The sequence below is a fragment of the Parasteatoda tepidariorum genome, chromosome X1, assembly GCF_043381705.1.
Source record: "Parasteatoda tepidariorum isolate YZ-2023 chromosome X1, CAS_Ptep_4.0, whole genome shotgun sequence".
NCBI classification, from domain to species: Eukaryota; Metazoa; Arthropoda; class Arachnida; order Araneae; family Theridiidae; genus Parasteatoda; species Parasteatoda tepidariorum.
The window spans coordinates 70,785,413-70,808,658 of record NC_092214.1 but is presented as its reverse complement, the minus strand read 5'-3'; the positions used below and the strand labels follow the sequence as shown (position 1 = coordinate 70,808,658).

Genomic DNA, 23,246 nt, shown 5'->3' with positions numbered 1-23,246 from the left:
AGTAAAGCTAGCTACCTATGAGGGATATATGTCGTTATAACAGTAAAACTCTGTTATAACGACAATTCATAAAAGCAACTGGAATTGTCGTTATAGTGAACTTGTTGGACCTTACCTTTTTAATCCGAATCATATCTCTTTGGCGGAAGTATCCCATTCATTTTATATATATGTTACTGTAAATGACCGAAATTGTAGCTTTGGTAAGTGTCCGAAATATATACTAGGTCTAGTTAATTGCCACTGACATTCATCAAAGCGACTATGTTCTTTCAAAGGTGAAAGTTGACATTCAGTCATTCACGGTAACATATATAGTTGTAATGAAGCAAATGTGATTTCGTTTTAAACTTGTGGTTGATCAACGCAGAAAATATTCTCTTCGTTTAATAGTTTAAAAGCACTTTTTACGCATTGGAGATATCTTACCCATGCTACCTTGAAAACTCTCTCTTAAGGTACGATGGCAAGATAGTTTACGTAGCTCTTACATAACACAGTGGGTAATTGGCGACAGTTTGGTGTAAACATCCCTAGGGATGATCCGGAGACAACATACATACGTCACATCCCGTTTTACAGGGAGGACACATTCTTACGCCATCCATTCATCGTAATTTTGACCTGAACCAGAGCACGGTCAATCTCTTATCCAATACTCTCAGAAGTATTGCTCAAATGGAAGGTGTTTTCAGAACAAATGTAAACAAAAAATCTCGAGCTTCTTGTTTTCACTACTTCCGGTTAGAAAGTTTACAGGTGCTTACTACAGCTTATTGCGCGAGGCGATATTTTGAAACGGATCATTTTATTTTCAACAAAAGAAGTAAATAGAATCATTTTTGAGCTCAAATCTGCTACATTTCATTAGATTTTAATGATTTTAAGTGATTCTGATGAGTTTGAAGTGAAAATCTGTTTAAGATACTTATAGATATATCGTTAAAAAAGGCGACATGGTAGCAATATTTAGAAAGAGCTCGCTTTTTGGCAATTCTAATTTGGCTTCTTTTAACCTCTTTTTTTAGATTTATTTTTGCTGCAAGCAGTACATCGTGAATACGTTAGTGTTAGTATTTAGTAGTAGACAACGTAGTAAGACAAAGTTTACTTTGCAAATTATCTTTAAGATTTAAATTTCGTAGTGGGAATATTGTTGACAAGGTAATAAGTGCCTTATAACGAATTTTATTCTAATGATAATTTTAAATCTGTAGTACATCTTTCTTTCTTTCTTTTATTTACATCGCACTCGAGCTATACAATGGATACGAGCTATACTATAGGTGACAATCTGGGAAACATTCCTAAGGACGTTCGGGACGCAACATACATATGTGGAGGCTGGTTGATACTCAGGGGACGTAAGTATGTGTAGCTCGTTCTTACGAATGAAAAGTGAGAGTACAAGTTCTTGATCGTAACCAATCCTGTTACGATTAGTTGTTGCTGTTGTTCATTTACGTCGCACTTGATCTGCACAATGGGCTACTGGCGACGGTCTGGGAAGCATCGCTGAGGATGATCCGAAGACATGCCATCACAATTTTGATCCTCTGCAGAGGGGATGTCACCCCCGCTTCGGTAGCCCGACGACCTGCGCGCGAAGTCGAGCACTTTACGGTAGCACAGTTTAACGAGGACCAATACCGCACACCCTCGGTCCCTACGCAGACTGATCCAAGTGGTCACCCACCCGCACACTGACCGCAGCCAGTGATGCTTGACTTCGGTGATCTGCTGGGAACCGTGTCTTAACGATCAGTCCACTGCGGGACCCTGTTACGATTAAGTTGAGTAGCAGCACACTCCCCTGCCAGTATTAGGGAACTGATGCGTATCGATCGGAGAAAGTAACACGACGGCCAGACCGAGTCCGTTGTTCGGGTTTCTTTAAATTGTTTGAAGACTCCTTTGGTAGATTCTGTTCTGTTGAGGGAGGACTTGGGATCTTGTTTGGTTGGGATGGAAATATTCCAAATGCTGGTTGGAGATGGTCAATAGAAATAGTCTGTTTTTTTTTCACTCACGAGGAGAGTGAAATGTTTTTCATTTCTCCGGATGACTTTAAATAGTTCGTTATAAGGAGGTTGTAAGAGTTATTTAACTGAGTCCCTACGAACGAATACGTGAGAACAAGTTTTTAATTCAGGATACGAAGATTATCATGGTGTGATGTAAGTCGGGATAATGTTTCGACTAATCCTTGTGGAGGGTCATCAGTTGGAGTTGGAATGAAGAAATCACCTGATAAGTGTAAAGTTTCATCATGGACTAGTTCAACTGGGGTTGCACCGATGCTCTATTTAGCTGCGGAACGCAAACCAAGGAGAACCACTGGTATATTCAGCGATCTGTCCAGTCTGTTGTCGCATGTCACTTCAAAGCAGCTTTGAGCTGCCGATGAAAATTTTCTATCAAGCCATTGCTTTATGGGTGAAAGCTTTCCGTTTGGCAACACTCGATTCCAAGCAGCTTCATCCGATCATGGATCAATGATGATTCGAAATTTGTCCCTCTATCGGTTGTGATGTAGGTTGATATGCTAAAACGGGCAATCCAACCCGAGGAAAATGCTGGTGCGATTGTGGTTACTGACATGTCTGATACAGGGAAAATTTCTGGCCAGAGTGCATAACGATCTATGCACGTTGAGACATTTAATGTGAGACCGTGATTTCGGAGTCTTTTCAAAACTTCAGTAGGATGCTGAATATGCTCTGGTTCTGAATTGTTAAAGGCTAAAATATCATCTAAGTGCCAATAGCAGAAAGGTAGATCTAGAAATATTTTATCCATAAAACGCTGAAATGTCTGGGCAGCATTATAGAGTTCAAAATTTAGAAAAGGAAGCTCCAAATAAGCCGAAATTGGTGGCTATTGCGGTTTTAGGAATATCAGCCTCATTAACTGGGATATGATAGTATGCTGGAACGATATCTACTTTTTAAAATATTGATTTCCATAGAGAGCATGTGCAAAATCATGCAAATATGTAGTGCCAAATGTATCCGGGAAATTTTTTGTAATTTAAGATTCGATACTCTCCAACTGGTCTTACATTAGAATTTTTAATAACAACATGAAGACCAGAGGGAAGACCAGAGACTTTTTGAAGGACGACAAATACCTTTTTCATACATAGTTGAAAATTCACTCTTAACTGCTTCTAAAAATTGGGGAAGTAAGCTACGTGGCTTTCAATGTAATGGTGAACCTGTCGTTTTGATGTGGCGAACTGTGGAATGTTTAATAGATTTTCTTTCTTGTGATTGGCTAGTAATCTTCGAGAATTCTGTAATAAATTTTGAAAATGCATACTATTAGGTATAGTTTTAACTGAGCACTGAGAAGAATTAACAAAATATCAGCCTGACTTTGAAGAAGTGTTCGAATCAATAAGATGTTTATTTTTCAGATCAACAAGTAATACATAATGCATTAAAAAAATCTGCTCCAATAATTGGCGAGCTGGCTAAATGAATGACGGAAATAAAATTGATAATTTTAAATGTTTTGTTCCGTAAGTTTTAATGGGTGAATTATTCGCGTCATAAGTGTCAAATGGACGAGTGAACGATCAATATTTTACTCGTTTACAAAATTACACATAATATTGCTAGGTGGCGTTTAATTCTTTATTTTTCCAGGAACCCACCGTAGCCTTATGCAAAGACTCTTTTTTCAATCGGGCTTTTTAGCGCCAAAGGATACAAGCGCATTGAAAATCTTCTTGTCCTTCCGAACATCGCTCGAAATTCGGTCTGTTGTCGGTGTGTAGTTCTGTTTTCCACTGAGAAAGTGGTCAGTGAGGTTGCAGATATTTCGTTGTTTATTTTGTTATACGTATAATTATTATTTGCAGTCTTATTTATGACTCTAAAATAGTTATTCAAGTTGTAAGGAATTATTTTTAACTAAAAAATTGGAAGACTGTTGCAAGATGATTTCTGCAAATATAGATTTCGATGGTGAAACTACAAGTAGTTCTAACCCAAAAGAAAGCTTTCAAAATAAGGAAGCATCATTTTTACAAAATCTTGTCCACAGTAAACCTATGAAGAAAAGCAATTCTCTTCACAAAATAAAAGCAGAAAACAATTTCACCAAAGTTCTTGTTCTCTATACTGGTGGAACTATTGGAATGATGCGTACTGAAGAAAACGGTAAAATAAGTGATATTTGTTTTTTTTTTTTTTTTTCAATTTTTGTAAATGAAGCTCTAACTATTTGCGAGCTTTTAATCGATTATTTATACAGCTTATATAAGTATATCGTAATTAAAATTAAGGAATTGCTTCAATTAAAGCAATATTTTTCGAAAAAAAATTGTGATTGCGTCATCCTTGAAAAGTTAATTTGCACTTAATATTGAGCATTTCTACGTTTATTTTAATAAGATCAATAGTTGTATGAAGTAAATAAGTTTTCAATGGCTTCATCCCTTTCCTTTCCTTTACTTTTTTTTTTTAAATAAAAGATGATAATGTAATATGTATTATTTGTTTAAAAATGCATCATCAATTAAAAACGTAAACTTGCAATAATTTAAATGCAAATGCGTTTTATAACTGCAGATAATAACTTTCTATGAAGGCTTTCTGAAAACTGTAGCTAAATTAATTTGATTGATAAAGGTATTAGTCTTTAAAAACTTGTAAAACACTGTTGTGAAATAGATTTTTCAGTGATAAGTTTAGGATGAAAGTGAAGTTTCTCCAAAATATTCATGTGCTAATTGTCATTTAGGTGTACTCTGTGTAAAATAACTTTTCTATGAAAAGTGTGCAATGAAAGTAAAATTTATCCAAAACATTCGAGTATAATTGCAGTGATCTAAGTACATGCATACTGATTATTGTATCAAAATTGATTTGGTATTTTACTGAGACAATCAAGTTTTTTGCAACTCTGTATGGTAAAAGAAAGTTTGTAAGTGAATTATTTTGCTTAGATATTTATATTTAAACAATACAATTATATCAGATATTGTGTGTAAAATCCTGCCAAGTCCACAATTTATAGTTTTAAGGGAATCTTGATTATCATCCATTAATCCATGTAAGAATCCAAGCAGTTAAGAGTTTTTTTCTTAATAGATGAAATTGTTACATTTAAAAGAAAGTAAATTTTTTTTTTTTAGTTGTCGCTTAAACCAGATTTTTTAGGCTATTTAGCCCAGAATGTGATATACTATTTTAAGCCCAAATCAAAGGTGACTTAATCATTAAAAGGTATTTCTTGTAAAAGAGTGGTGTTTTTATTGCTTGTCAGTTTATACGAAAATATCATATTTATGCATTGTTTACATTAATGTTTTGCATTAACATTATATAATTTTTTGTATGAGAGTCAATTGTATTTTATAAAACATAAATTTTTTTTATCAACTGAATCAATTTAAATTTTAAGATAAAGAACAGGAAATGCTCATTTTATATTTAATGTTTCCTTTATGTTGAAATTTAATTAGCTAGTTGACAATTTAGCATGAAAAGAAAAAAAATGCTGATGTTTGTTTCTATTAGGGTTGCTCTTAAGTTAAATCTAGCTAGTTAACAATTTAGCTTAAAAGAACCACTGATGTTTGTTTCTAATATTCTTGCTTTTATATTAAAACCAACTAATTAACAATTTAGCAGTATTAAATAAGACTATATTCCAGTTGATGATTTGGTGACGCAATATAGGAGGTCTTCACATTAAGTATGTAAATAGCATTTTCTGGCTATGAAGATAAGAAATCCAGAATTTTTCTATACCTGTATGTTATTATCATCCTATCCTAAATTATAATTATATGTATTTGAAAAATATCATAAATATTTTCCTGTTAAGTAGCTTTCAGTTTTTTTTTTTAACAGTTTATGTTCCTGAACCATGTGTTATGGGCCAAAAAGTTAAAACATATCCTCAACTTAATGATTTGAATGGGGCTACTGAATATCACATTCAGTATCCCGAAGAAGATGTATTAGTTCTTCCGTGAGTATCTATCTAATAAATAATTTTAATCTTATGTTTTTTAACAATCTAAAGCTCAAAATAATTGTTTTAATTTGAATTTTTCATTCTTTAATTTTAAGAGCCTTATATTTTGGAGATCTAAAATTTCACCTTTATCAAGAACTTTTATTACAAAAAAGGCATTTGTTAATTTCTTGATAACTTGTTTAAAATAGAATTATTGTTATTTGCATGAAAATAAGGCTTTAAAATTCATTATTTTCCAGAAAAATACTTTAAATTCTGAAGTAAAATTTTATAAATAAGCAATTAAAAATAGTTTAATAGTGTGTTCTAGACGCACAAATTCCAATAAATTTCTGTAAATTTTTCTAAAATCATTTAAAAAATAGCGTTATTAAAAAAACATTTTGAATTTATAAACTATCCAAAATTGAGGATACTGAGATATTTTTAATTAAATATTTGTTACTTGACTTATTTTCCAAGTTCTGTTACAAAATATCAAGTTACAATTGTTTGGATATAAAAGACTTTCTTTCACACTTTTTTGAATTTGAATTTTTTTTTATTTTATTATTATTTTTATTTTATTTTACTGAGTTTTTGCATAACATATTTAACTTGATGTGTAAATAACTAATTAGGGACTCCATATGAAAGAATATTAGTTTGCCAATTTCTAACTCATCAGCATTTAAAATTGATTATAAAAGTAATTCATCCAAAGAAAATTTTCATAAATCTTAAGCAAGAAAAAATTTGTTAATTTTAGCTGACGATAGAGAAAATGAAAAAAAAAAATTCTTTACATTATGCATGCTTATTTAAACAGCTTCTCTAACAAGCTTTTACCTGTTTGAAAATGTTTTTCATTATCTTCTCTATTTATACACAGACTAGTTTTTACCGTTCTCAGATTGTTATTTATTAAAGGATTTATCAATATTTAAATTAGATTTTCATTCTAGAAATATTTAAGAATCTTGCAAATTTTATAATTTTTAAAATTACGAAATAAAATTAAACCTATTGTCAAAGATACAGTAGGGAACCGATTATCCGGAACAATCGGGACCATCGCTATTCCGGATAACTGATTTTTCTGGTTTTCTGAATCGCTACAAAAAGCTGTTTTTTTTATTGTTAAACCCAACTAAAAAAAAAAAAAAATTTTGGAAATAATCTTAAAAAGAAGAAAAAACGATGAAGTAATACAGTAATGATTATTTCTAAAGTGATGGTATGGTAAACATATTTCAAAAAAGAAAGAAAAATCCTAAAATCTTATGAGTAAAAAATTTTTTTTAAAAAAAAATGGTGGGAAAATTCATTGAATTTATTTCCGGTTTTTTGGTTTCCTGGTTTTCTGATTTCCGGATAACGGGTTCTGTACTGTACTTTCATTTTGAATAGAATTTAAAAAGATAAGTTTTGTTGAAATTGTCTTGAAATTGCTTAAGTATTTCTTTGGACCATTAAAAGGAAAGACAAATTGGAATTTTCTCTGCTATTTTTATAGTTTTTTCTTTTACAAAATTTTAATTGAAGCATTACATTGTTGATTCTGTTATTTTTTCCTCTTTTTTTTTTCTAAATGTGTTAAAGTAACAATTTTTTTTTTCATTTATAAATTTACCCACTGCTAACTTTGTTAGTAAATAAAGTTTATTTTATTTATTCACAAAAAGGGATACTGGTGAGTCTTCCAGAGTTGTTTATACAGTCCAAGAATATAATCCTTTATTAGATTCTTCAAATATGACTATGGATGATTGGATTAGAATAGCAATGGATATTAAGGTATAGATTATATCCATTTTTTTCTTATTTTAAGTTTTGACAACAATTTTATTTGAACAATATTTTGCTTGGCAGTAAATATATTTCAAAAATCAAGAGACAATTTTTTAGTATTAAAGAAGTAAAAAACTCTTACTGACTAACTGAGTCTTATATTTTGAATATGATTAAATGTGTACTTAAAACTTTTAAACATATAGTAGGGGTGCACAACCTTTTTGAGTGAAGGGCCACATGCGCAGCAGATTGACGCGCAGCAGATTGACTAATGAAGGGCCGCATGTCAAAGGGAACACCCAAAGTATTTTAGACAAACATATTCATAGCAATTTTAGATAGTAATTGTTATAAAAACATTGTTCTAACCACTAAATTCTTTTTCTAAGTTAACCTTGTAATATCTTAGCATAAAATTAAATACTTTTAAATGTTTAAAGTTAAAAACTTCTAAACTAAGAAAAAACTGAGCCTTCTAAGAAAAAACAGAATCAGTTAATCAGAAGAAAATTTAGATAAATTGAAATAATTAAAAAACTATGGGAAAATACATGTTTTTTAAAAGTCATATTACATAATACATAAGTCCATTTTAACATAAATTTTAACTTTAAAAAATTTGTTCATAGAAATAAATTTTAAAAAAATGTTCTAGTTATTAAAATAAATACAAGTTAAATACTTTGATTTAAAGAAAGTTTATAGGGTTAAAAATGATAAAAATTGAAACAAAACCCCATCTGCGGAAAATAAGATTTAGCATTTAGAAGGGGAATATACTTAAACTTTAAAACATTTATTTTAAATTAATGATAGGAAGCAGGGGCAGAGAGAGGGAAGAAAGAAAGAAAGCATTAATCTTGAATAAACTATTTTCCTTAATAATAAAAAACTATTAAGATACTTGTTTAAAATTTTTTATGGCGAATATTTTTTTAACATGACACTTTCTATTTACAATTAATACACATATGCATAAACAATTAGTAACATTTACATTACTTAACGAAACTTATTTTGATTATATTTTTTACTGTTAAAATTTAATGATATACAAATCATTTCCCAGCGTACAATCATGAATGATATGAAATGGTGGAAGTATAGCATAAGAAAATGGTTAAAAAATTTTCTTAATGGTTATCCTGTAATTTGCAAAATTTTTAAATATTGGGATAATTTTATTCACTTGATCATGTGATTCACTTGATCATGCTTTTTCGAGCCATTAAATGAATTTGTTAAAAGACTGCTCTGTAATTTTGAACAGGCCAAATTTATTCTGGAAAACAGTCTTATGACAGAAGCTGTTGTTGTGGGTAGTATTAAATTAGGGCAAAAAACTTAATCACTTTTGGAATTTGTCCTAGATGGTGTTCTTCATTTCCATATTTTTAAATCACGTGAATACAAATAGCGATGTGTTATTTTATAATTGCCTAAATACTAATTGTTATGTGTGCTTTTTAAATTGCGCAAATATAAAACGCAATGTGTGATTTTCAAATTGCGTGAATACGAATTGAGATGTACAATTTTAAATTGCGAAAAGACTACTCACAGCGCATGATTTTTAAAATGTGTGAATATGAATCGCGATATATGGTTTTTAAATCGCGTGAATATGAATCGCGATGGATGATTTTTAAATCTCGTTATTTTTAATACGAAATGCGCTGCGCAATTTTAAGATCGCGTAAATACGAATTACGATGTGTGAATTTTAAATTACGCGAAGAATTAAAACGTATGATTTTTAAAACGTATAAATACGAATCTCGACATGTGATTTTTAAATCATGTAACAACAAAAAGAATAGGTTGAGTGTGTGATGTTAACTTGCACTTGTTCATGGGACTAAAGAAATATACACGTGTTTTGAATTATTTTTTAGCAAAGGGGAACGCGTTTAATATAAATGTACACAACTTGTTTTTATTTTTCATTTTTATTCTTTTTAGGAAGGTATCGATTTTGCTAAAATACGTAATTACTTTTTAAGTTCCAAAAAAAAATTAAAACAGTATCGAATTTTAAGAGTTGTAATATTGTGCTAAAATATCAGGATATTCTAAATTACAAGTAAAAAGACGTTCGAAAAACCTCTTATATTTATGTAAAAATCGACACAAATACAGCACATAAAAAGTAATTATTTTAATGCGCGATTCAAAACTCGCGTGCTGTCAAATTATATGAAAAATATAAATTTTTTTTAAATCACGGGTAAAAAGCGTAGTAATTACTACAAAGGAAATTATCAAAATACCTTTATATTTGCGGTGAAATTGGTGTAAATAAAACGCGTCAAAATTTTATGTATTTAAATGCGAAATTAAAGTATCAAAATAGCGTATAAAAAATATCGGACTTTCAAAACCTTGTAGAGATGTGTAACAATAATTGCCAAAATAACGATTGAAAAATAATTTGATTTGCAATAAAATTGGCACAAATAAACCACGTCAAAAAATGGTTATCTAAATGAGCGATTATTTAATCGCGATTCGTAATAATATCGTGCCAAAATATCAAAATTTTAAAAACCATGCGGAAATGCGTAGCAACAACTGCCGAAAAAGATTAGATTTTTCATGAAGTTTGCACAAATAAAGCGTTTCATAACTTTTTAAAAATCGCGATTTCAGAAAATACGTGAAAATGGGCAGCAATAACTACCGGAAAGTCATTGAATTTACGATAAAATCGGAGCACTCGAAGAGAGTCAAAAGTAATAACTAAAATTAGAAATTCGTATATCGTAATAATGATGTGTTCAAAATAATGGTATTTTCAAAACTATGCCTAAATCTGTAGAGGTAACCATCGAAAAAAAGCGATCGAAAACTACATTGAGTGAAATTGGGTGCGTCAAAAACTTAAATGCGTAAATTTCAAATTTCCGAATTTTTTTTTATTTAAAAAAAAAATGTTTATTTTTATTTTGTTCAGATTGCGGTAGCGGGCCGCACATTGAGTGTTGGCGGGCTGCATTTGGCCCGCGGGCCGCAGGTTGTGCACCCCTAACATATAGGATTTTTTGGGAAATTAAAGAAACTAGAATATGTGAGTAACTTGCTGTAAAAGCTGGTAATCAATGCTAGAGTAGTGATTACTTAAAAAAGACGGAGTGTTGTTGATTTATCTGTAAAATTTCTATTGTTACGGAGCAAAACCTAATATTCAAAATAATGGAGAGCGTAAAAAATAGGACAAGTTTTGTGTGATTTGCATCTTACCCCTTTAATTTTGAAAAGGTATCTAAAGTGATTCTGTTAGTTTAAATTTCTGGGTCTTATTTCTAATAATCCAATGGACCAATAATTTGAATCCTTTTTTAAATTCGTTTTTTAAAGATATGCCCGAAAAGTTATTATTTTATGATTAGAATAAAAATGCAAGTGAATTGGACAAAGAATCATTTGTGAAGGCTAGAAATTTTTTTTATGTGGGGGGTTAAAATTTACTATTAAAACCGGTTAGAAATTGTTCCATACGTGATATTTTACATTGAATCGAATGAGACCAAAATTAAGTTGATGAGAAGTTTGGAAGTTACTAAGTATAAAACAGTAAGTTTTAAGGTATAAAGAAGTACAATTTTTGATTATACTGTTTTTATTGTACCAATTTTAGATATACTAGCTTTCTCCTAATTATTTCTGTATTCTACTATTTAGGAACCAACCCACACATAGTAGGTAAACTAAACAACTGAATTAAATTTAAGACATTCTAAATTTTCAGAATACATAAAATTCTGTCTAGAATAATTCCTAATATTCCTAAATATTTCTGTATTCTACTATTTAGGAACCAACCTATTGGATAAACTAAACAACTGAATTAAATTTAAGACATTCTAAATTTTCAGAATACGCAAAATTCTGTCTAAAATAATTTCTAATAGCCCTAAATATTTCTGTATTCTAATATTTAGGAACCAACCTATACAGTGGATAAACTGAACAAATGAATTAAATGTAAGACATTCTAAATTTTCAGAATTCACAAAATTCTGCCTAAAATAAAATGAACTCTTATTTCAAACAATGATTTAGGAATTAAAACAATATGCAGAGAAGAAGGGAAATAGGGGTCTCTGAGATGAACAAAGACAAAATGATCTATGTTATTGAGCAGATGATAAATTCTCTACTTCTTTATCCGTATGCTAATATGCATAATTATATTTTTTTTTTAATCTTTTAAAAGACAAATCAAATCATGAGAGTTATATTTTGGCTATTCAGGCTTTTAATTACAACTTATCGAACAGTGGCACCAAGGGAAATCCGTTGTGTTATTTGATACCTTTTCTCTGAAATTAATATCAAAAAAGAAAAAGTTTTTTTTTTTAATTTGTCTACCAGGCCAAATATAAATTTACTGCACTAATTCTTATTTTTCTTTTTCATATAACTAAGTATGGAAATGTATGCATCCCTAGATACATATCATATATTCTTTTACGTCCTGATTTATAATTTTTGGCATATTTTACATGCTATAGCATGTAAGCGGAATCACTGTATCTGTCTGGAAATAAAGATACTTTATTCCCAGATAAAATAATGCTGTTTTTTTTCTAAAAATATAAAACAATTATAAGCATTTTCAACACATTCTCAAGGTATTTCTAAAGCTTATTGATTTAACGAGAAAATTTTTTTACGAACTCATATTTTTCTCTTGATTCATCCTGTGATTTTTTGAAGAGCAGTTTTTATTAATTATGGTGCATCTGTCTTTTTATAAGATACTAATATTGTTTCACTTATATTATAGACTTTACTATTTATTGCTATCATTTTTTTTTTTTTTAAATTATCTCTAGTGGATGCTTGGTATTTAATGCTTATTCAGCTTTAGATTAATGGTGACTAACTTGTTGAGGAGGTAAATGCAGGTAATGCACAATGTTTACCTCATTTCTACCATTTTTGTTGTTAGTCTTAAGAATTCTGAAGCCGTTACCTCCATCGCCTAATCCACAACTGGCTGAGGGATTATTTTTCTTCTATCAACGAAAAATTTTCCTATAATTCTATATGCTATATATTAATTTCTTTGGAATTTTATTTTATTAAAATGATGTTAGTTTTGGTTTTAAAAATTTTATTGATCCTTTTCATTTTCCTTAAATTAGGAAGCATATGAGGCTTTTAGTGGATTTGTTGTTTTACATGGAACAGACACAATGGCATATACTGCTTCTGCATTGTCATTTATGTTAGAAAATTTAGGAAAGACAGTAGTTATTACTGGCTCCCAGGTAAAATAAATAAATAAATAAAATGTAAGTTTGTAGTTGTGGTAAAATTGCTATAAATGTTAAATGTCTTCAAGTTTAGAAAATTTGTTTAGGAATTTTTCTAAGCTAATATGTTGTGTATTACAATTTTTCTGAATTTGTAAAATAGCATTAAAAGATTACCTAAATTCTTTTGTAAATTAACTGTATGGGGAAATAATTAAGGGTTTTCATAGCGAATAGGTTTGTAGGTACATGTAACAAAATAAATTTTAAAATATCGAAATACAGTAGAGAACCATTTATCCGGTATCCAGATAACCGGGAAACCAGAAAACCGGGAAAAATTTTGATTGGTTTTCCCGCCATTTTAAACTAGAACGATTATGAAAAAAGCGAAAATTGTACTCATCCTTGAAGTTGAGTAGAGGAAAATGTAAGGAAGGGGAGAATTTTTCCCCCCGTTTACCCAGAGAAACGTCATTTCCTTTGTGACCTTGAAGGCAGGGAAGGGAGGAATGTTTTATTTTCTCCTTTAGGCCATCAATCAAGCTCAAGGGTGTGGCATGCTGATTTCGTTTTCTGTTAGATTTACGAGGGGGGTGGGGAAAATGCATTGCATGCATATCAGTGAACAGAAGATGAAAGAGAAAAATATATTTATCTATATGACATCGATTAATAAAAATAAAATCTTTTTCTTCTGAATAAATTCTCATTCTTTGGAAGTGCGGTATCATTTGCAAGTTTTTATTGATGTGGAATCACATCTGCTGTAATTAAATATCGTGTTTTTATCAACAAAAAAAAAAAAAAAAATTGTTTATTAATTTAAACATAGGATTATTTTATGAAGCAGATTGCAGTTTTGTTTTTCTGATTCCACTACGTTTGATTTTTTTTTCTTTTCACGATAAATTTCGCACTCAATAAATTAATTCTTTTTATTCATAAATTTTATCATTAGGTTTTTTTTTTAAAATTCCGTCGATCTTGTCTTGTTTCGGGTTTTAATATTTATGCTAGTGCCTTTTTTAACTTTCGGTTCGATAATTTTCAAGAGTTTTTATTTAGATTAATAAGTTTTCCTTTTATTTTATCGTTTCCCCCATATAATTAGGTATAAAATACATTGCATTATTTAACCATTGGTTTTGTTTATATTAGTTAATTTAGGAATTGTAATTATTTTTAAAAATAAATACGGGAATTTTGTATTTTTTAAACTTGTTTTTCTTGTCTAAACTTGCAAATTTTTTTATTCTTTTAAATGTTATTTTTCTACCATTTCTTTTTTCTTTTTAAAGTTAGGAGTACCTTTCTTTTTTCTTTTACTTTATGCATTACACTTTCTCTTTGTAATTCGGGTTCGATATTGATTCGGGTTCGACATCGATTAACGACACTTTTTGGTCGATCCAGAAAACCGGGAAATTCAGGCATCCGGGATAGCGATAGTCCCGAGCATCCCGGATAATTGGATCTCTACTGTAATTATAATGTATTTTCAAATAGTGTATATATCTTCTAGTGAAAAGATGTGTTCTATTACTATGTGAGAAGAAATATTTGTGACTGATTTAAGAAATTATTTATTATAAATTCCTGGGATACATCTCTAACAAAACATATTTGTTTATTTTTTAAACTTATGAATGTAACATTAAATTTATTTAACAAATAGTAATTTATTTTAGCAATTAATGTGCTTTCTTTAGATGTGTATGATAAATAGAATTTTAAAATTAAAAAATGCAGTTTTATTTATCATTATTTTGATTTATACCATGTAAGAAACGCATAAATAATGTAGTATATGCATAACATGATATAAGAAATGATAGAAAAGAACAACAACTAATCCCCCTCTATAAGTTGTTCGCCTGTCTAGATTAACTGCTAAACCAATGCACCTCAAGTGGTCAGACTAAACAGGTTTTACTATAATTTCTTATGATTTTTACATGATTTTTGTTTAGTTTTATATTTTTTTGTAATTTATTTTAGCAATTAATGTGCTTTCTTTAGATGTGTATGATAAATAGAATTTTAAAATTAAAAAATGCAATTTTATTTATCATTATTTTGATTTATACCATATAAGAAACGCATAAATAATGTAGTATATGCATAACATGATATAAGAAATGATAGAAAAGAACAGCAACTAATTCCCCTCTATAAGTTGTTCGCCTGTCTAGATTAACTGCTAAACCAATGCACCTCAAGTGATCAGACTAAACAGGTTTTACTATAATTTATTTTGATTTTTACATGGTTTTTGTTTAGTTTTATATGATTATAAACATATTTTAGTACTCATAAATGATGTTGCTCACAAATTTTTAGATACCTCTCTATGAAGCTAGAAGTGATGGTCGTGATAATCTTATGAATGCACTTATCATTGCTGGAAATTATTGTATTCCTGAGGTAACTAATTGCAATATAGTTTTCAAGAATTATTATATTCCAATTATACAGAATATTGCAGATAGTTAAAATAATATGTATAATATTTTTAACAGTATTTAATGCATCTCTAATTTCTCCTCATATCTAATTTCTCCTCAAAAACATGCCCATTTTTTAAATTGAATTGTGTAGTTTTATTTCTGCTTTGAGGACCAAATGATAAGACTCGTTGCTCTCTCTTAGGATCTTCCAGCCAAAGAATATTTTGTGATCAATAGTGTATGAGGAATGAATTGTGTATATTTTGTTTTGAAATTTGTTAATTTGAAACATAAATTTTTATCTAAATTCAACAGGCAAGTGATAATTGTATATAATGTTTGGTCTTAGTATGGGAATTCATAAAAATTCCTTTGTTGTATTTTACAAACAAGCAACGATGCGGCAAGCTTATATTTTGGGAGGATGGAAATTTCCATTTAGCCAAACCAAGTTTATAATTTGACCAAATAATAACTTTGCACCTAGAAATATTCTTACATATTGCATTAAAGGAACATCAAGGGTAACTCTTAAATATTTTCTAGCAGATTAAGATACAAGTAAGTATTAGTTATAAATAATGTAGTTGTCACCTTTTCCTATTTTCCAGTGAAATTTTACTTTTATGTTTTTGTAACCAAAACTTATACTGCAATGTTTTTCTCTGTGTTTCATAAATATGATATAAAATGATCTTGCTTACCATTATACCTACCGTATTTTTCGGCGAAAGCGCCGTTTCGTCACAAGCGCTGCTTCGTCACAAGCGCCGCACCTCGATAAAAATGAATTTTTAAAAAGAAAAGTTATAGTAAGCGCCGCAATGGCGCTGAACCGCGTATATCAGCATCCTTTCAGAAGAGACCTTTAAATTAACATTTAGAATATCTGTATAATAAAAAATTACACTTTTTTATGCATTTCATAAAATAAAGTTTTAATTTCTAAATTATAATAAAAAATTTCTTTTTTCAGCAAAAAAAAAGCAACAAAAAAAGTTTTCTCTTTCAGCAAAGGAAAAAAAGAAAACAACAAAACTATATAAAATAAAGTTGTTCTTACTAGTTGGCACCGCGCCAAAAAACAGAAGAACAGCAAAAAGAATATTTATTTGTTCAGTAGCTGAATTAAGGCTGAACTGATTACAGGAATCCGTAAAACAATGCAATAAGAAAAATAAAATAAAAATTTATTAAAAGAAAGATTTTAAAATAAAAAGATTTTAAAATTTATTACCGTTAACAATTTGAGGAAAAACTAATACATAATAACGAAACAGCTAATAATAACGAAATAACTAATAATAACAAGAATAAGAAATAACTAAACAGGCCCCAAAAAAATTCTGAAGAAATTAGCGAACGGGAAATAAGTTTCACTTTCACAATCTTTGAGGGTGGAATTTTAGTGGGTAGAATGCCCTCTCCTTCAATGGAAATAACCCAATGTGACTCAATATTTAAAAGGGGTTGGGGAAAAGAACAGGGTATGGGACCCCTAATCCAGCATTCCAAAATTTGGCACTTAATCTGATCTAATCTTTTTTTTTTAATTTTTTTTTTTAAGAAATTTATATTGATAAGACAAAAAAAATCAGCTATATTCTTTTTATTTGGAATTTTATTCTGTTGAAGTAACTTACTTTATTTTATCTTTTAAAAATAAAAAAGCTTGAAAAAAAAATTATAAATCTGTGTCAAAAGAAACATCTGTTTCTTAAGCAGTTTAAAATAAAGTGAGAAGTAAAAACACTTGCATTTCCAATGAACAAAATAAAGAAATGGAAGTTGGAAAAAACTGATCAATCAATCTTGACAGCTGTGCTTGTGCTTTACCCCCAAATTTCCCTCTTCTGTTTGACCATAAATTGGCCACACCCAGTTGACATTGAAACTACCACGTGGACAACAAAATGAATTCTATCCCTTTTGCGGTTTTTTATTCGATTCATAAATTTTTTTTTATTTTGCCGCTTTTTATTTTTTCTTGTTAATTGTTGCTTGCTTGTTTTTTTTTTTTCGTTATTAGTTTTTAGCTTGTTTTTTGTTGTTATTCATTGTTAGTTTCTTAGCATTAATTGTTAAAAAAAAATTTTTTTTTTTTGTAGTTCCCTGTTAGCTTTTTTTTTTCTTCTTGCGAGGTAAGCGTCTTTTGTTAAAACAAAATGTTATCTAAAAGAAAAAACGAGAACTATGATCTCGCTCCAAAGAAGAAACGATTATTTCTTCTTCATAGGATTCTGATTATTTCTTCTTGATTATATTATATAGATTATTATTTTGATTAGTAAAATTTCTCTTAAGATGGGCCAGTTTTAAATTCACCCCATCATAATCTACGATCGAAACTTGACTAAATTTATTGGTTTTTCTGAAATTAACAGTGGAATTGAATTATAGTAATATTTGGGGGCCATATTGGAATTTCCGAAAGAGATCCGAAGTTCGGCATTTCGTCAGTCCCGTGAGTGTCGGATTTAGGGTCCTATTCTTCCTTTTCTGTTCGCTCAAATTACAATTGCCAAGGCGCTAAATAGATTTCTAGCTTGCGATTTTTCCTTAAGCTGGGGGTGGATATAAGATGCATACCTTTTAAATTTTTTCCTTATACGATGTTTTTTTTAAAATTATTATTTCGTTTATTTATTTTCTTACAGGCTGCTGCCGAAAGTTTGCTAAGAATTGGCGATGTTCTGCAGCAGATCGCAATACGGACGAATATTTCGTCGACTTAGTTATTAATTTTTTTTAATAGTCTTTTCTCTCAGAAAATTATTTCATCTTAAATAACTTTCCTTGACAAATTTTTTTGCTACAAAAAAATATTTCGTCGGAAGTGCCGCATGTAGGAAAAAAACAACATTTTTTTCGATAGTGACGCGGCTCTTCCGCCGAAAAATACGGTAATTAATTTAAACATACATATAAACTATCTGATAATCAGTGATTAATCTTAAGTTCTAAAGAAATTTCTGCTTACAGTGATTGCAATTTTTAGTTCATTAGCAGAATACCAGAAAAAAACTTTAGGAAAAGTTTGGCAGTTTAGAAATGAAGTATGATTTTTGTAGCATAATATCAACAAACACACATATTTTTTAAAATCTAATCTAAGGGTCTTCAACCTTTTGCACCTGAGGACCACAGCAATAATTTGGAAAATTGTAGAGCCAGACCTGTAGTAGATAATTGTAAAAAAATTCAATAGCAGAAGAAAAATAGCAATTAGTTTTAGTATTATAAGGACTGAATTTTTAATTTTCTTAGAAATTTTTAAAGTTTAAGTTAAATATCACTCTTAGATCAAATTAAACTAATTGTTTCAACTATACAACAATTTGAAAAAGATTGTGTTTGCGAATTTTTTTGATGGATAATACAAAAAAACTAATATTACGAGCTAATTTCTATCTTTCTATTTCGGAGGAAACTGGCTTGTTTAGATTCGAAAATGGGAACTCCAAAACGAGTGATTGACAAACAGGCGTTTTAATGGCAAGGAAGGGATTAAATTTGTTGAAGACAAAATTGTAAATTAGGTATCTAAAACTATACTTATGCATACTTTTTTTCATCGCTATTTAAAAAGTGAAATGTGTTAATACTCACTAATTTTAATTGTGTTTACTAAAAAAGTAAATATTGCATTTCGCACTGTTCATTTAGTTTTTTTCTGATCATTAAATAAATGGCTTGCTATCAAATACATTTAAAACTATTAGTAAGCTACCCTGGAAAGGTACAAAAAGCAACAAAAATCATAACTTTTAAATTCCTTTATTAAATCATAGGCAGCCAGTTTCACCCACTGTTAAAGTTTAGTTGTTGCATGTAATTGGTTGGTGCTATGTAAGTTATGCACTAAAAAAAGTATTGTCTACTAAGTGCAGCTGAGGACTTTTTTTATCATGACTAAGACAGTTTGTGGGGTTCAATACTAATATTGTTGGTGGTAGTGTAGTTTCTTTTAATGACAAAAAGGGTTTTTGCTGGTTCATTACTCTCTGAAATGCAATAGTTTGCAAATTATTTGCAATGCATGCACAATGAACCTGAAAAAAAAATCTCTATTGATTTGTGATAGATCATTTCACATGATCACACATTATTGGAAAAGGAGAAGAAAAAAAAGTGTAGTTGAAACCAGGAATGAGATTTTTCTGCTTTTTAGCGGATTTCCGCTTTTGTCTCTCAAATTTCAGCTTTTTTATCAAAAACTCCGATTTTTTTATTTTTTATAAATATTTCACTGTTTCTGAAAATTCAGTTGTTGAAATAAAATTATTATATTTATTGTCGATTTTCAAATATAAACAGAAAATTCAGTCTAGGTAGCTGCCAACTCTTACTCATTTTGACTTATTTTAGCTATTTTCTTCGCTTATACACGCAGAAAATAAATTTTCTGTAATTTTGCCCTCCCTCCAGGTAGCTCATATTTTCGTAACTCAGGCATCGCTGCTTCGTGTTTGCCGCCGCGAAAGCAAACGAAATAATAATAATTAAAAAAATAGCGGTGGATTTGCGGTAAAAATATTTATTTGCTGATTCTATTTATCTTTTACATTTTTGTTTATTATGGCTAAACAAAAACCATACAAACAAGCTATATAGAAATCTCTAACCCAGAATTTGCTAATATCTTGATTCTTATTCACGAGATTTTAATATCAAACATTGATGTTCACATTTACCTGATTTAAAATTTTGCTCGTTGTGATTCCTTTCAGGTGATTTAAATGTCATACATTGCTATTCTTATTTACGAGACTTAAAAATCCAATAGCGCAATTTCTATTTCGCATTTTTGAAACCCTATGAAGCGATTCATATTCATGAGAATTTAAAATCCAATGTCGGGATTTGTTTATGCGGTTGTAATATCAAACTTCGATTTTCGTATTTATAAGTGATTTTAAAAGTAGACATTGTGGGATTTGTATTCACGCGATTTAAAAATTATGCATCATGGTTCATATTCACACGATTTAAAAGTTATGCAGCGTGATTCGTATCGTATTTAAGCTCTCAAAAAATTACGCATCATGATTTATATTTTCGGATTTTTGAAATCCAATATAGAGTTTCATATTCATGTGATTTAAAAGCCACGTATCGGGATTCATATTCTCTCAATTTAAAATCAAATATTGCGATAATTATTCACACAATTTTAATATGCATATGATTTATATTCATACAATTTTAAAATTAATCATCGGGATTTATAATCACATGGTTTAAAAATCGCACTTTTTTGTCAAATTTTTGGATATCATAGCTTCTACATATTATATATTTTGGATTTCCTCTTTTTTTACTTTCGGACTACTCTCATCCCCGTGAAACAGATTCAGATAATTAAAGTTCGACTGCACCTGTAAAAAATTATTGTGTATACTTTAGTTTCTTTGATTTTTTTTTAAGTTTGTTATTATAATCTTTAATTAATTTAAGAAATTCTTGATAAAAAATGCATTCTATTATTAAGAAATTTTAAGTGAAAAAATCTTTAAAAAAGAACTTAACTTTAAAAAACAAATTAACTTATACTTTCACTTTGTTACTGTTGCAATTTTAATTTATAAAATATGTTACTCTATAAAAAATTTCTTTTTGGTATCTATTCAAACTGGTTGAGATGAGATTTTTATTTAACTAGAATTGTAAAGTGTTGTCAGAACAGAATGTACTTAAACGGAAATTAAGTCTGAACTAAAATTAGAAATTCTACCACTGAACGGGGACAATCTTCATCCATAATTTTTTAAAGCTTAAACTTTGACTGATACATAGAACTTAGTCCTCCCCCTAAGAAAATATTCAATGCATGTCAATTTTAATTGTTATCAAATCTTAAATGCTTAGTTATGCTTTGAGTGAAAAGCATGGAAAGTATCTCAAATTAAAAATATTTTTAAGATAAAAGACTGGGTTGGCTGTTCAATGCCAATTCAAAAATATGTTAAAATATAAAAGACTCAACTTATTCAATGATTGTATGAATTTCTTTTGATCACAAAGATTCTTAACTATTTATATATGTCTTTTCAGGTAACAATTTTATTCAATAACAAACTGTTTAGAGGAAACAGAACAAGTAAAATTAGTACATCTAGTCTTGATGCCTTTAGTTCTCCTAATTTACCTCCTCTTGCCAAAATGGGAATTGGAATTCATGGTATATATCATTATAATTTTTTATGTTTGCTAAACTATTTCTATTAATACTAAACTATAAGAAATTTTTCTAATTTCTGTAAAAATTGTCTTATCAGTTATCAGTGTTAAATTTTATGCTGTGAATTACAATGATGATACTAAAAGTTATTATTGCCATTTTCATTACATTTTTGTGTGAAAATACTTCTGTTTTTATAAATGTATAAAGATGTTATAAAGTTCCTTTTAGTTTTTGAAAATGTGTTGTTGATGTTAAAATTATTAACAAAAATTACAAACTTCTTTTTAGGCATCATAATATATAAAAACACTAAAAATGTAGGTTTTGAATTTGGCAAAGAAATTATTTTCCATCTTCAGAACATTCTAAAATACTTTAAAATGGTTTAAATGAGATTAGGTTTCAACTACAGTTCAAATTGCGTTCTTGGCATTTATGAAAATGAAAAATTTTAGTTCAAAAATTGAAAAGTTCTTTAAGAGATGGCTCTATGACACAAGTGGTAATTATTTGCATACATAGAAAATGTGAAACTTCATATGTGTAACAGTGCATACATAATAGGAATAAATTGGTTCAAGTTAAGAAATAAATCGATAAAAAAAACATTAAGTGTATAGGACTCTTTTTTTCCTTTGAGGCATTGAAAAATTCAGAAATTTGAAGTTTAAGTTAACAAGGTTTGACTGTATATATACAAGTGATTCTAATAGGCTTTGGAAACTAAGAGTCTTTAGAACTTGTGTCTTCCATATTTCTGGTCCTTTTTTACTAAATTGGGGTTCCTATTTATAATAATGTAAATCAACACATTAAATATATATCTAAAAAGTAAATATTTTATGATTAGGAAAAGAAGTAGTAATGTAACAAAGTAAAAAATATTGTAACATTATTTCATCAAAAATTTAATAATATTATTTTTGCCCTCACTTTAATTTTAAATTTTCTAGAACAAATCGTACTGTAAAAAATTCGAAAAGTTAAAAATCGTGTAATGTAATATACAGGATGCATAGCGTTTTTAAAAAGTGCTTAAAGGTGATTATTTCAAATTTCCTTTTTATAGGCCCTTAAAGGTGCTTTTAAAAAGTGCTTAATTTTCCCTTTTCCAAAGTAACATATTTCTTCTTTACCATGTCAATTTTAGCCACAAATTATGTGAAACGTGTGGTTTTCACATTGCTCTATTCAACGTTTTTACAATTCATTCACCCACAATTAATTACGGCATACCGTCGGTCCGTAGCATATGAAAGTACCAATCATTTTATGATGTTTGATGAAATACTTGAGGATTTGCATGTGTGTTATACTGACCTGGATTCAGTAGGAAGGATTCTTGCACTCTCGTGTGCAACTCTGCTGAATTTTGCAAGAGACTCTTAGTTTCAGGTTTTATTTTCTGCCCTCTGAAATCAAACTGCAAAATCTCTCGGGGACCAACTAAACATTGCCAGTTTTATTCCCTATTAGAAAACGAAAATATTATTTTCCTTCTTAATGTCATCATTAGTGAAGTGCCATTGTATTCATCATTGGCAAGCTAATGGCCTTCTCATGCTCTTCTAATTATTGATCAGT

General features: G+C 29.3%; 1 protein-coding gene across 3 annotated transcripts in view; it reads left to right on the top strand.

Moving 5' to 3' along the window:
* The first annotated feature begins 3,471 nt into the window (after positions 1 to 3,471).
* The window catches only part of LOC107455457 (L-asparaginase), a 43,523-nt gene continuing 23,748 nt past the window's right edge, over positions 3,472 to 23,246 (top strand). Inside the window, exons 1-6 of one of the 3 annotated variants that reach the window (XM_016073033.3) lie at positions 3,472 to 4,166; positions 5,865 to 5,985; positions 7,659 to 7,770; positions 12,918 to 13,043; positions 15,372 to 15,455; positions 21,533 to 21,659. In XM_016073033.3, coding sequence (XP_015928519.1) covers positions 3,944 to 4,166; positions 5,865 to 5,985; positions 7,659 to 7,770; positions 12,918 to 13,043; positions 15,372 to 15,455; positions 21,533 to 21,659 — 793 coding nt within the window. In that variant the 5' untranslated portion in view covers positions 3,472 to 3,943. Of the gene's footprint in view, positions 4,167 to 4,792; positions 4,933 to 5,864; positions 5,986 to 7,658; positions 7,771 to 12,917; positions 13,044 to 15,371; positions 15,456 to 21,532; positions 21,660 to 23,246 lie in introns of those variants that run through there. The other 2 variants (XR_001585572.3, XM_043050159.2) reach the window with 2 other exon arrangements.